The sequence below is a fragment of the Dendrobates tinctorius genome, unplaced genomic scaffold (genome assembly GCF_039654945.1).
Source record: "Dendrobates tinctorius isolate UK_male_01 unplaced genomic scaffold, ASM3965494v1 ptg000160l, whole genome shotgun sequence".
Classification (NCBI taxonomy): domain Eukaryota; kingdom Metazoa; phylum Chordata; class Amphibia; order Anura; family Dendrobatidae; genus Dendrobates; species Dendrobates tinctorius.
The window spans coordinates 9,768,895-9,783,264 of NW_027361827.1; the positions used below are offsets into that span (position 1 = coordinate 9,768,895).

The 14,370-nt window shown below is 45.4% G+C and overlaps 1 protein-coding gene across 4 annotated transcripts in view; it reads right to left on the reverse strand.

Moving 5' to 3' along the window:
- The window catches only part of RNF38 (ring finger protein 38), a 415,096-nt gene that overhangs the window by 84,681 nt on the left and 316,045 nt on the right, over positions 1-14,370 (reverse strand). Inside the window, exon 1 of one of the 4 annotated variants that reach the window (XM_073549656.1) lies at positions 7,935-8,175. The exons of the other annotated variants lie outside the window; for them this stretch is intronic. Within the exon in view, the coding sequence (XP_073405757.1) occupies positions 7,935-7,943 (9 nt within the window). The 5' untranslated portion in view covers positions 7,944-8,175. Of the gene's footprint in view, positions 1-7,934; positions 8,176-14,370 lie in introns of those variants that run through there. 4 annotated transcript variants of the gene reach the window in all.

The following is a 14,370-nucleotide window of genomic DNA, read 5'->3' on the forward strand; positions in this document are numbered from 1 at the left end:
ATATATGGTCAGAAACTTCTGTTTGGGCACAAGGAAGGGCTAGGAAAGGAAATTGCAGCATTTGTCTGAAAGACTGAAAGCCATGTCCCATTTGAAGAGCCCTTGACATGCGAAAACAGCAAAAATCCCCCCCACAAGTGACCCCATTTTAGAAAATAGACCCCTCAAGGAATTCATCTAGGGGTGTAGGTGTACTGAGCATTTTTAATGCAAAACTTAACAGAACATTTATGTGTGAAACCAAAAAATGTTTCCACTAAAATACGGTGTTAGCACAAAAATTATCTTTTACGCTTGGGTTAATGAGAGAAATTGGGCCCCACAATATGTTAGGCAATTTCTCCAGAATATGGCAGTACCCCATATGTGGTTGCACACTAAAGTTTTGGCACATGGCATAGATCGGATGGGGAGGAGCGCTTAGGCTGGTTTCACATTAGCGTTTTTTAGCGCAGCGCATCGTATGCGTGCATGCACCCCTATGTTTAACATGGCAGGAGCATGGTCTATCGTTTGCACGCGTTCGTATGCATTTTCGTGTGCATGCGGTTTTTTGTAGTGTGCGCCTAGGTGCACCAGACGCAACCTGTTGCTTTTTTGGGTCCGTCCAACGGCGTAAAAAAAAAACGCACGGAATGCGCCAAAATAACATTACAGTCTATGGGAACCCAGGCGTGCGCATGAACTTGCGCACGCCTGCGTTTCGAAATCGCATGCGTTTTAAGAGTTAACATGGCTAGAAACTGGTTAAAACGCATGTGCCTAAAAAACGCAAAAGCATGCAAAACGCATCATGCGCTTTTTGCACGAGTTTCTATTGCGCGCGAAGCGCTAAAAAATGCTAATGTGAAAGTAGCCACCTGTATAACGCAGATTTCATTTTCATAGATTCTGGTCTCCATTAGCCAAGCCCCTGAGGTGCCAGAACAGCAGAAACCCCCAGGTGACCCCATACTGGAATCTTCACTGTCTAAGGAATTCAGCAAGGGGTTTTATGAGTAGCTTGAACCCATAGGTGCTTCACAGAATTTTATAACATTGAGATGTGGAAATAAGACATTTTAGTGGTAAAACTGTAATTTTTGTATTTGCTGCAAGTTTGTCAGGTACACAAGGGTTAATAGGTGAAATTGGACCCCATAAGTTATTACGCAATTTCTCCTGAACACGGTGATCCCCTTATATCACAAGAATTTACTCTTAGGCCACATGTCAGGGCTGAGAAGGAAGGAGTGCTATTTGGCGTTTGGAGCACAGATTTTAGTACAATCGTTTACGGGCGACATTTGCAGAGACCTGAAGGAGCCAGGACAGCATAAAAACACCAAAAGTGCCCCCATCGTACAAACTGCATCGCTCAATGAATTAATCTACGGCTGCAGAGACTATTTTGTAACATCCACACTATGCTTTATTCTGGAGAATTGCAAATCCGCCAGTTCAGTGCCCACACATTATGCCCCCTATACGTTGTGCCCAGCTTGTGCTTCTGGAGACACGCACACTGTAAATTGGTAATTGCTCTCTTCCCACTACAATAATGCCAAACATGTGGCCGCTTACTATGGTTAGGCACAGTGGGATGGGGGGGGATTTTGGAAGCGCACATTTCACTGGATTTTATTTGAAGGGGGGAGAAACATGTTACTTTTCCAGAGTCTTTGTTTTACCTGTAACGTAGGAACCCCCCATAGTTCCAGTGAAGATGAAGGAGTAGGGGCTGGTTTTATGAGAGAAATTCAGGTTTTTATTGGTAACATTTTGGGGTACAGAATATTTTTTGATCACTTTTGGTATAAGGCTGGGATCACATTTTGTTCTACGCTGAGCACTTAGGCCGAGTTCACACGTGGCGTTTTTTTGCGTTTCCGCGGCGGTTTTAACCGCGCGATTTTGCCGCGAAAAATAAGCATCCCATGCATTCCTATGGGATTCCGCAATGCTGTACTAATGCTGCGTTTTTTACCGCGGCAGAATCGCTTCGCGGTAAAAACCGCAGCATGCTCATTAATTTGCGGAATCGCGTCGATCCCGCACCCATAGGAATGCATTGTTCCGCTTATTTCCCGCATGTGGCTGTGCACACCATGCGGAAAGTAAGCAGAACAATTGCGGATGGTACCCATGGTCCGGAGGAGAGGAGACTGTCCTCCAGGCTTTGGGTACCATACCCCTGTAAAAAGTAGAATTTAAAATAAAAAATATTGTTATTCTCACCCTCCGACGTCCCGCGCAGCCTTCCCGCTTCTATTCACGCTCTCGTTCCCAGTAGTCCTTTGCAAAAATGCTCGCGATGGCGTCCCTTCTCGTGGGATCGCGAAGTCTCGCGGTCATTCGCGCGACGTAATCGCGGGCATTTTCGCAAAGGATTACTGGGAACGGCTGCGCGGGACGTCGGAGGGTGAGAATAACACCGTTTTTTTTTTTTTTTTTTTTTTATATTCTATCTTTTACTACTGAGGCCGCATAGGCGGCCTCAGTAGTAAAAAGTTGGTCACACTTGTCAAACACTATGTTTGACGAGTGTGACCAACCTGTCAGTCAGTTCTCCAAGTGATGCTACAGATCGCTTGGAAAACGCTAGCATTTTGCAAGCTAATTACGCTTGCAAAATGCTAGTTTTTCCGCGGGAATATCGCGGGAATTTAAAATGCGATTTTCCCGCGGACTGGAATTCCGGAATTCTCGCGGTAATTTCCGCGAGAGTTCCGGTACGTGTGCACTTAGCCTTACTTTGGGGTTTCCGTGTATATCCCACAAAAATGTGATTCAGATGAAACGAGAGAACTACCCACTATGAAGCTCACGGAAACACTTTTTAGTCCATTTGGAGTCTGCTCCTGTGGTAGCCATCTCTTTAGGCATGCACAAATCTGTGGTCACCCACACTTGTGCACTAAAAGACACCGCCAAAACACAGACCAGTCCAAAGTGACTCCATCTGCCTCATAAGTTACAGATTCGGTGATACCAATGTGTACTTTTCTGTTTACTTCTGTTTTTGCAGAAACGCTGAGTTTTGAGTGGCGAAACAACATTTTGTGATTTGTGTGCACTTTGTGTTTTTTTTTTTTACTTTTTCACTTAGTCCTTCTGTTGGACATGTATAATTTTTTTTTTTTTGATCAGTGGTTACTAAGGGGGTCTTGTGACCCCATTGCAACAACTTCAGTACCAAATGACAGGTATTTAAGGGGTTAATTGGCCCCGATCGGATGCAAACTGGCTGGAGCCGATCGCGCAGCATGTCATGTACTGCCGCAGCCAAGGGAGCAGTATACTCCTATTCCTCAGCGCCGCTAAGAAGTGTGGCTGATGACTAAGGCCCTGAACGACCGCCATCGTGCAAAGGGGTATCGGCAGTCGTTAAGGAGTTAAATGAAGCTACTTTTTTTTTTTTTTTTTTAACCTTTCTGGTATTTGGCTTTGACAAAACTTCAGTCAGTCATATGTGGATTACATGTGTTTTTAATGTGTTTCTACAACATGGGTTTTTTTTACCTGCACACTTTCCACATTTATCTAATCCAATTCTATGGGCAAAATCCACCCATAAAAGCGTCCTCGGAGAAATTGACAAATTGAAATCCTATCTATTTTGCTGGAACTGTAGGCCACTGTTTGTTTTTTTTGCAAAGGGAAGTGTCAAAAACTTCTTTGCCTTGAGCCATGGTTACACATTCCGTTTTTTACCTCAGTATGTGTGAGCCAAAACCAGGAGAGGAACAATGAGAGGAAAAGTATAATAGAAACACCTAACCACTTCTAGATTTAAAATGACCAAACACCGAGGTAAAAAAAAATAAAAAATGTCCAAACACTGAGGTAAAATACCGACCAAACACTAAAGTAAAAAAATAAAAAAATAAAAAAATGTCCAAACACTGAGGTAAAATACCGACCAAACACTAAAGTAAAAAAAAAAAAAAAAAATAAAAAAATGTCCAAACACTGAGGTAAAATACCGACCAAACACTAAAGTAAAAAAAATAAAAAAATAAAAAAAATGTCCAAACAAACACTGAGGTAAAATACCGACCAAACACTGAGGTAAAATACCGACCAAACACTAAAGTAAAAAAAAAAAAAAAATAAAAAAATGTCCAAACACTGAGGTAAAATACCGACCAAACACTAAAGTAAAAAAAATAAAAAAATAAAAAAAATGTCCAAACAAACACTGAGGTAAAATACCGACCAAACACTGAGGTAAAATACCGACCAAACACTAAAGTAAAAAAAAAAAAAAAAAAATAAAAAAAATGTCCGACCAAACACTGAGGTAAAATACCGACCAAACACTGAGGTAAAATACCGACCAAACACTGAGGTAAAATACCGACCAAACACTGAGGTAAAATACCGACCAAACACTGAGGTAAAATACCGACCAAACACTGAGGTAAAATACCGACCAAACACTGAGGTAAAATACCGACCAAACACTGAGGTAAAATACTGAGGTAAAATACCGACCAAACACTGAGTGTCTGCAAGTGGCCTCAAGGGAGCCTGACAGGAGGTTCAAGTTATTAGGCTATGTGCACACGTAGTTTTTTGGGTGTGCGGGTTTTGTAGAGAAAACCGCAGGTAAATCCGCAGGACAAAAGTCCTGTGGTTTATCTGCGGTTTACACCTCATAATGGATGAGGTGTAAAACTGCAGAGTTTCTGCACCAAACAATTGACATGCTGCGGTTTGTAACCCGCAGCATGTGCACAGCTTTTTTTTTTAATTTCCATAGGAAATAAAGGTACTGTACCTGCAGGTGCAGAAACGCTGCGGAACCGTGTGCACATACCCTTAGAGCCGTGTATGTTTTAGGCCATGTTCTCACGGTCAGTATTTTACCACAGTATCTATAAGCTAAAACCAGGACAAAACACCCATTAGTAATATTATTTCCCTGCAATAACTACTCAAGGAAGTGAACAAACAAGAAAGTCCAACAGTATTGAAACTTTAAAATAATTTTATTCATTGCAATAATTAAAGGACCAGCAACAGACTACACATAATAAGTTACCATAATATAGGGAGATAATAGTGATATAATGTATAGAGGGGCCATAATTAAATAACATGGTCATATATAATCCTAAAATCCTTAGTATAAAGTGCAATGATGAGAAAGCCACAATTAGGCGAAACATGCGTTGGAGCTGGAGATCCTAGGGGGACATTCTTAGTTGGCATTTGTAATCCTTGCTATATTTCTTATGCACTGTCAGATTTTTTGCCTGTTTATCTTTGCACTTTATACTAAGTATTTTAGGATTATGTATGATCATGTTATTTCATTATGGCCCCTCTATACATTATATCACTATTATCTCCATACACTATGGTAACTTATGTGTAGTCTGTTGCTGGTTCACCTTTTATTATTGCTATGAAAAGTAGTCAAGTTTCAATACTGTTGGACTGTTTATTATTACATGATTCTAGTGAATATTCTTTGATGTTTAGTGAATATTTAGTGAGGTTTTCTCACTACGTGGTTGTTTTATATATTTCCCTGTGCTGAACATCCTTAGCCTATACCTGCCGAGCAGAATATAAACAGGAGCCCCTTGTATTACTGAACTGTCACATTAAAGCTTTGCCCATGTACAGATGCAGTGTCCTGACAGATATGACGGCAACGATGATGCATACACGACCATGCCAAAGGGAGAAGTCACACCGTGAGTGGTTATTGACACACTGCTTTATCTACATGAGAACACGTGCACACCAGCCAGCGGATGTACACATGCAAATCAGCCACAGCTCACCCATGAGTCACATGGCAGGAGGTGGCAACAGTCACAACTTTCCAATGTGACTGGTAAAAGGTAACTTCCCATCAGTCACAGATCTGTGCGAGTTCCTATTCCGCGCACTGCTCGTCCACAACATTCAGGAATGAAAGCTGGGTACAGTGCATTCACACCTGTGTACGTGAGCCGTGATGATGAAATATTAGTGGAGAACATTCATATGCCTCATGTCCGTAGACAGAAAAGCCCCATATAACAGCAGCCTCAATTGTGGGGAACCCTGAGGGATTATACGAGTTCTCTGTAACCTAGCAAGGTTACTACTGCATGGAAAGGAGCAACTCACTAGGGAATAGTGTGAAGATCCACAAAGCTATAGGTTCATAAAATCATTACCCTACAGTGTTAACCCTTACAAAGCCTATTCTCATATCCACAGTAACTTCTAAACCAGAGTTAATACATAAAAACACAAATAAAGACATTATACAACACACAATGGATACATATACATTCATATTCTCCCACAATACAAATAATACTGAGGCCGCAGCCCCATCACAAACAATGGGAAAAGTCAGATGAACACATCAGTGACAGGAAACAACCAAAATGCTCACTGACACCGTACAGGTCACTAATTCATACTGGATCAGCCTTCTATTATGTAGCTAGTACAATAGAAAGTAGCCAATCTGCTGTGTTGTGAGGGATGAGAGGAGAGCCATCATCTCCCCTGATGAGAAAGACAAGCCGGAGAGGAGACAAAGGCAGCTGCAGGCCTGTTGTGTGCCAGCACAGTGGTGATGGGGGGAGCCAGTATGGAGAAGGCAGCCTGTCAGTGCCAGCTTGAGAGGGAAAAGGGTGCCAGCATTGGGGCTGAGAGAAAGCAATGCAAGCATTGGAGGCTTTTTTTAAGGTATGGGGGGAAATAGGAGCTTAGGAGCTAGCACAGGGGGATCAGTACCAGCATGGGAGAATAGGTGCATCCAACAGGAGGGAGAACATGAAGAGGGGATCAGCATTCGGTTCTTTCAAGGGTCGGGTAGAGCGTGTGTGGGGGGGTTCCTTCACCCTCTCCAAACACAGAGCTATGGAATATAGATTGTGAGCCCCAATGGGGACAGAGATGATGTCTGGAGAGCGCTGTGGAGTATGATGGCGCTATATAAGCAAAGTATAATATCGGAGGAGAAAGTGGGGAATTGGTGGGATACGTGGTGCCCGCACAGGAGGAAGGAAGAAGGGGGGACTGGTGGGAAGTGAGGTGCCCACAACGGGAGGAAGGAAGGGGGGACTGGTGGGATATCAGGTGACCACACAGGAGGAAGGAAGAAGGGGGGACTGGTGGGATATCAGGTGCCCACACCGGGAGGAAGGAAGAAGGGGGGACTGGTGGTAAGTGAGGTGCCCACAACGGGAGGAAGGAAGAAGGGGGGACTGGCGGGATACCAGGTGCCCGCACAGGAGGAGCCAGGGGGGACTGGCGGGATACCAGGTGCCCGCACAGGAGGAGCCAGGGGGGACTGGCGGGATACCAGGTGCCCGCACAGGAGGAGCCAGGGGGGACTGGCGGGATACCAGGTGCCCGCACAGGAGGAGCCAGGGGGGACTGGCGGGATACCAGGTGCCCGCACAGGAGGAGCCAGGGGGGACTGGCGGGATACCAGGTGCACGCACAGGAGGAGCCAGGGGGGACTGGCGGGATACCAGGTGCACGCACAGGAGGAGCCAGGGGGGACTGGCGGGATACCAGGTGCACGCACAGGAAGAGCCAGGGGGGACTGGCGGGATACCAGGTGCCCAGACAGGAGGAGCCAGGGGGGACTGGCGGGATACCAGGTGCCCGCACAGGAGGAGCCAGGGGGGACTGGCGGGATACCAGGTGCCCACACAGGAGGAGCCAGGGGGGACTGGCGGGATACCAGGTGCCCGCATAGGAGGTAAGGTGGGGATCAATGTCCAATACTTACTGGCTGGTTTCCCCCATTACAAGTGTCTAGCTTCCAACATAGGAGCAGCCTGCCCCCCATTGCCAATAACGGGGGTACACACAATGCAGACCCCAGACACACCACAGAACGTACCCCGCCACCCCCTCCCCGGACACAGCACGGATGTACACAACCCCCGCCCGCCATGCTAGATGTAGGCACAGAGAGGTATACATACAGAGTACATAACGCTATACACAACTCGCCTCCTTCGCCACCACAACGGCCGAGTGTCGTTCGTACACGGTTTCTACACGCGCCGAGGCCGCTGCTTCTCACTAGTCCACCGCCCGCCCCTCTCCATTCTCTGGATTTATCTCTCGCTCTGCTGCCTCTTCCACCTTCTCCTCCTCACTGACTGTATAATCTGGGCCAGGACAAGAACCGAAACCCGCCCCCCCAATCCTTGGCCTGGGGTGCGGTGACGTCACGACAATGTGCCCCGCCCCTGCCTGCTAGGAACACACCGGGAGGCGCAGCCATCTTTGATGTGGGCGCCGGGAGCACTATGAAGAGGACAGGGGACGTGGGTGCGAGGTGCACAGTAGTTTATTTACTGCTGATGATCTGACAGGAGTTGGGTGGACGTTATCGGGTACCGCTCGGTGTTGCCAGCATTAAACTAGTCGCCGGTGGATCACTGCTTAGATTTGTGTTTGGGGTGGGATCATTCAGGCAAAGAAACAAAGCTGGAAGAGTACAAGCGGAAAACCTCCGCCTAGTCTCCCTATTAATTAGTGTGTTTCGGGCTACTTCCAGCTAAATGTGGTCTCCTGGAAAATGGCCGGAGGGCGACCCCTGGCTTCTCCGCCGGCCGAGTGATCACATAGCTGTCAGAGTGAGCGGCTGCGCGGCTTTGTGTTGTGCTATGAGGCTGCGGCCGCCATGTTTCTTCTGGGCAGCGGTCCAGTCAGAGCCACTATGGCTGTGTGGACGAGCGTGTATTAATAAGAATAATATAAGCGCACACAAATACTGTAATGAAGCCACCCATGACAACTCCACGCGTGTTTAGTTGCATTATAAAGGGTGTTAGAAGATGCCCCTGTCATACGCGCACCATTCACATGAGAGAAGTCACCAAGACCCAAAGACTTCAGAGCCAGTGGCCGGCTGTCTAATGTGTATGGGGGTCTGCCAACTATTCCTGACATGTCTAATGGCGTAAGGCTCAAGTAGTTGGTTGTCTGTCGCGCACGCCTTGTGTGTGCATATGTGTGGAGGGAGAGATGTGGTGGTGGGGATAACCCAACAATTCCCAGTCCCTAAGTGGTCCTCAGTATGGGGGTGTCAGGAGAGATGGCGACAACCATTATTTTCCTGGCGGCAGTCTAATGTGACCGATATTGGCAGCAGCCAATCCCTGAACTTGTTGATGGAATTTCCGGCTCAGCGCGACAGCATCGCTGCAGCCAATAGTGGAGACTCTGCGCTGAATCGGGAGGTCGTGAGGCGCAGTTTGTTTTTATAGTAGGACTTTGTGGAAGGGTGCAACCCTTTAAAGGCCTTATTTACCGGTCAGTATTTGTGTGCCAAAACCAGAAGTGCCTCCACACACGCGCTACAGTCACATGGCCATATAAATCGGACACGCAGTGCGCGGACTGGTTGGCGCCTCTCCCAACCCAAGTGAGACAGCTGCATAGAAATCTATGAAGCGTCACGCTCTGGTCAGGAGAGCTGCCAGCCAGTCCGTGCACTGCGTGTCCGATTTATACAGCCGTCTGACTGCGCCCTTTCAGTAAGGCCTCATTCTAACGTGTGTTTTTTTGTTTGTTGTGTGTATAGAGGAAAAATGGTCCATTTTATCAGTGATTTCTATCCAAGTTTTACGTATTTTTTATACAATTTTTATCCATACATGCAAATCACTGATGAAAATCAGGTCCACAACGCTAATGACACACGGACCGTTTTGTTTATTTTTTTTGCAAGAGAACACAATCAGAACACATACAACTTAACCAGATGTGTGAATGAGACCTTAGGCTAAATGCACAATGTGGATTTTCTTCCATGCATGGCAGAGCGTATACTCTACAAAGAATTGGCACGCTCCTGGTTTTACAATCGGCAACAAACGTACATTTTTATGCAGAGAATGTAGATTGCGATTTTTAAAATTGCGGTAACACAGCTGGTAGTGTATTATGCTGTGGATTATCTGCGCAAAATATACGCGCAAAACATGCACAGAGTGCATTTATCTGTAGGTTCACTACTGTTCCAAATTGTTGCCATTTATATTGTAGATAATGGCTCTCACTGTGGTTTTCTGGAGTCACAAAGCTTTAGAAATGACTTTATAACCTTTCCTAGACTGCTAGATTTCAATTACTTTGAGTCTCATTTGTTCCCGAATTTCTTTGGATTGCGGTATAACGTCTAGATTTTGAGGAATTTATGGTCTTTTACTTTGTCAGGCAGGTCCTGTTTAAGTGATTTCTTGATTGAGAACAAGTGTGGCAGTAATCAGGCCTAGGTATGGCTAGGGAATTTGAATTCAGCTTCCCAAAGATGTGATAAACCACAGTTAATTTATGTTTTAAGGGGGGGGGGGGTATCATTTTTTTTTCCACACAGGGCCATGTAGGTTTTGATTTCTTTTCCTCTAATAATAAAAACCTTCATTTAAAAACTGCGTTTTGCATTTATTTGTGATATCTTTGTCTAATATTTAAATTTGTTTGGTGATCTAAAACATATGTGTGACAAACATGCAAAAGAATAACAAATCATGAAAGGGCAAACACTTTAAAGATACATGCATGTTTTTCTCAATATCTGACATGAAATCAGAATAAACCTTTCCCCTTTTTAGGTCAATTAGGATTCCCATAATTATTAATATTTGCCAAATGCCAGAATAATGAGAGAGAGAATGCTTTAAGGCATTATTATTACTGCAAAGTCAAAACTTTACATACGCTACACACACTAAGATTACTATGCCTTTAAACAATTCTGGACTGTCCATATGATGACGTCTTGTGTTTGGAAGCTTCTGATTTTTTTTGGCGACATCTGAGTTAGGGTATGTGCACACGCTGCGGTTTTAGCCCTGCGGAATCGCAGCAGTTCCGCAGACATGGTACAGTACCATGTAACCCTATGGGTTTTCAAAACCGCAGTGCTCATGCTGCATTTTTTCCGCGCGGTTTTGCTGCGGTTTATAAACAGCAGCATGTCAATTGTTTCTGCGGATTCCGCTGCGGTTTCACACCTTTAACATAATAGGGGTGTGAAACTGCAGGGCCAAAACGCAGCAAAACCGCAGGTCATTTTACCTGCGGTTCCGCGGGGAAAAATCCGCAGGTGATTCTGCAGTGTGTGCACATAGCCTTAGAGACACACCTGTGGATGTATTTTAATGCACACCTGAAACACACTGCTTCTTTGTGTAGCATTATGGGAAAGTCTCAAGAAATCAGCCAAGATATCAGGAAAAGTATTGTGGATTTGCAAAAGTCTGTCTCATCCTTGGGTACAATTTCAAGATACCTGAAGGTGCCTCGTTCATCTATACAAACAATTATACGCAAGTACAAACAAGACTGGAATGTCCAGCCATCATACCGCTCAGGAACGAGACGGGTTCTGTGTCCCAAAGGTGAACGTGCTTTGGTCCGACATGCAAATCAACCAATGGACAAAAGCAGACGACCTTGTGAAAGATGATGGCAGAAGCTGGTAAGATTGTGTCAATATCCACTGTGAAATGAGTACTGTATCATCATAGGCTGAAAGGCCACTCTGCCAAGAAGAAGTGATTACTCCAAAAGAAACATGAAAAAAGCCAGATAAATGTTTGCAAATGCACATAGGAACAAAAACTTTAATTTTTGGAGACATTCTGTGGTCTGATGAACCTAAAATTGAACTTTTAGGCATAATGACCATCGTTACATTTGGAGGGAAAAGGGAGAAGCTTGGAAGCCTAAGAACACCATCCCTACTGTGAAAAACGGGGGGTGGCAGCATTATGCTGTGGGGTTGTTTTGCTGCAGGAGGGACTGGTGCACTTCACAAAATAGATGTCACCATGAGAAAAGAAGATTATGTGGCAATACTGAAGCAACATCTCAAGACCAGGAAGTTAAAGCTTGGGCGGAAATGGGTCTTCCAAATGGACAATGACCCGAAGCATACTGCCACAATTATAACAAAGTGGCTTAAGGATAACAAAGTGAATGTTTTGGAGTGGTCATCACAAAGCCCTGATCTCAATTCAATTGAATATGTATGGTCAAAGCTGAATAGGCATCTGCGAGCAAGGCGATCTACAAACCTGGATCAGTTACACCAGTTTTGTCAGGAGGAACGGGCCCAAATTGCGACCAGCTATTGTGAGAAGCTTGTGGAAGGAAATCCCAAACCTTTGACCCAAGTCATTCATGTTAAGGGCAATGGTACCAAATACTAAGGAAATGTATGAAAGCTTTTGACTTTGCAGTAAGTAATAAAAATGCCTTAAAATATTCTCTCTCATTATTCTGGAAAAAGACAAATATTAAGAATTATGTTAATCCCAATTGACCAGAAACGGGAAAGGTTCATTCTGATTTCATGTCAGATATTGAGAAAAACATGCAGCTATCTTTATATAGTGTATGTAAACTGCTGGTTTCAACTGTATATATATGTTTGCCTGCACTCCACTATAAGCCACAAGCTCATGGTTGCATTATATTTACATAGTGCAGTGCAGGATATATGTGGTTCCTAGTGGGGTCTGCACCAGTTCTACATGTGTAATAAATTCATTTCTATGTATAAAACTGTATTGAGCCCAGGAACTTACAGGAACTGGAGACTTTTTTGCAAGAAGAGTGGGCAGTTTTACCATCTGAGAAAATAAAGAACCTCATCCACAACTACCACAAAAGACTTCAATTTGTCATTGATGTTAGAGGGAACAATACGCGGTATTAAGACATGGCGTATGTGAACTTTTGATCAGGGTCTTTGGATGTTTTGGGTTGTCATCATGATTTAAAAAGAGAAAACACAGTAATTTGACAATAAATGGCTTTACCCAACCACTAACCATGAGTGGAGAAAAAGTTTTGGTGTTATTCATATTCTCTGAAAAAAGGTCAAGAAAGCAAAAATTCTGCTGGGGTGTGTAAACTTTTGAGCACAACTGTATGTTCTGTTTGATCCCTAATTCTAACTCAATTTCTCTTACTTTTATCATGCTACTGTTATGTCTGACACTGCGTTCTTTTAATACCTCTTCTAGTATTATTACCTTTCTGTACAATGTAATCGTATAAAAGGAAGTATACTGAACCGTTCAAAGCCTCACAGCAAAAAAAAAAAAGGATGCTACATTTGGCTATACTATTATCTCATGAAAACCAAAATCCTGTAAAGTTTGTCATGAAAAAAAGCTACTGACGAAATGGTTACACATCCAATGTGATACAATGTAGCAACTAACCTTACACATAATAAATATGGCATCAATGTAACATTTGTCTGCATGATACACCTCTAATGGAGCAGGTAAATGACTGCTGCTGTTCTTACTCTGCATCTATGGTGAGGTCCAGTAGCGTAGCTACCGGGGGGCAGAGGGGGCGGTGGCCCCGGGCCTGAGGAGGCCCACCAAGCTACGCAACTGTAACTGTATCGGCGTGCACAGTGCGCCCATACAGTTACATTCTGCGGCAGAGCAGGGAGAATCGATCTCCCTAATCTGCCGCCCAGCCGCTATGGGCCCCTGAGAGGGAGGTGGGGGGCCCCGCTGCCAGCAGTGAGCCCCCCACCTCACAGCGAGCAATGTCGTCCTGGGCTATTCTGTGCGCACAGGACCTGTGATGAGGTCACAGGAGGGGCGGAGTCAGTGGTCACATGGTCAGGGGCTTCAGAGGCTGCAGGTCAGTACTCTGCTGTGCTGGTTGTCATGGTGCTGGATGAGGTGAAGTAAGTTTCTGTGTGGGGTCAGGAGGGGTTTACAGGGTGGATGTAGCAGAGCTGTGTGTGTATGAGGTGTACAGAGCAGAGCTGTGTGTAGAAGGTGTACGGAGCAGAGATATGCATGTATGAGGTGTACAGAGGAGCGGAGTCGTGTGTGTATGGGGTGAGCAGAGCCGTTTGTGTACAGAGCGGAGCCGTGTGTGTATGGGGTGTACGGAGCAGAGCCGTGTGTACGGAGCAGAGCCATGTGTGTGCGGCGTGTACGGACCAGAGCCATGTGTGCGGCATGTACGGAGCAGAGCCGTGTGTGTGCGGGGTGTACGGAGCGGAGCCGTGTGTGCAAGGTGTACGGAGCGGAGTAGTATGTGTACGAGGTGTATGGAGGGGAGCCGCGTGTGTACGGGGTGTGTGGAGCAGAGTGGTGTGTGTACAAGGTGTACAGAGCGGAGCCAGGTGTGTACAAGGTGTACGGAGCGGAGCCGCATGTGTACGGGGTGTACGGAGCAGAGCCGCGTGTGTACAAGTGCACAGAGCGGAGCCAGGTGTGTACAAGGTGTACAGAGCGGAGCCGCGTGTGTACAGCGTGTACGTAGCATAGAGGTGCATGTGTACAAGGTGTACGGAGCGGAGCCGCGTGTGTACAGCGTGTACGTAGCAGAGGTGCATGTGTACAAGGTGTACGGAACAGAGCC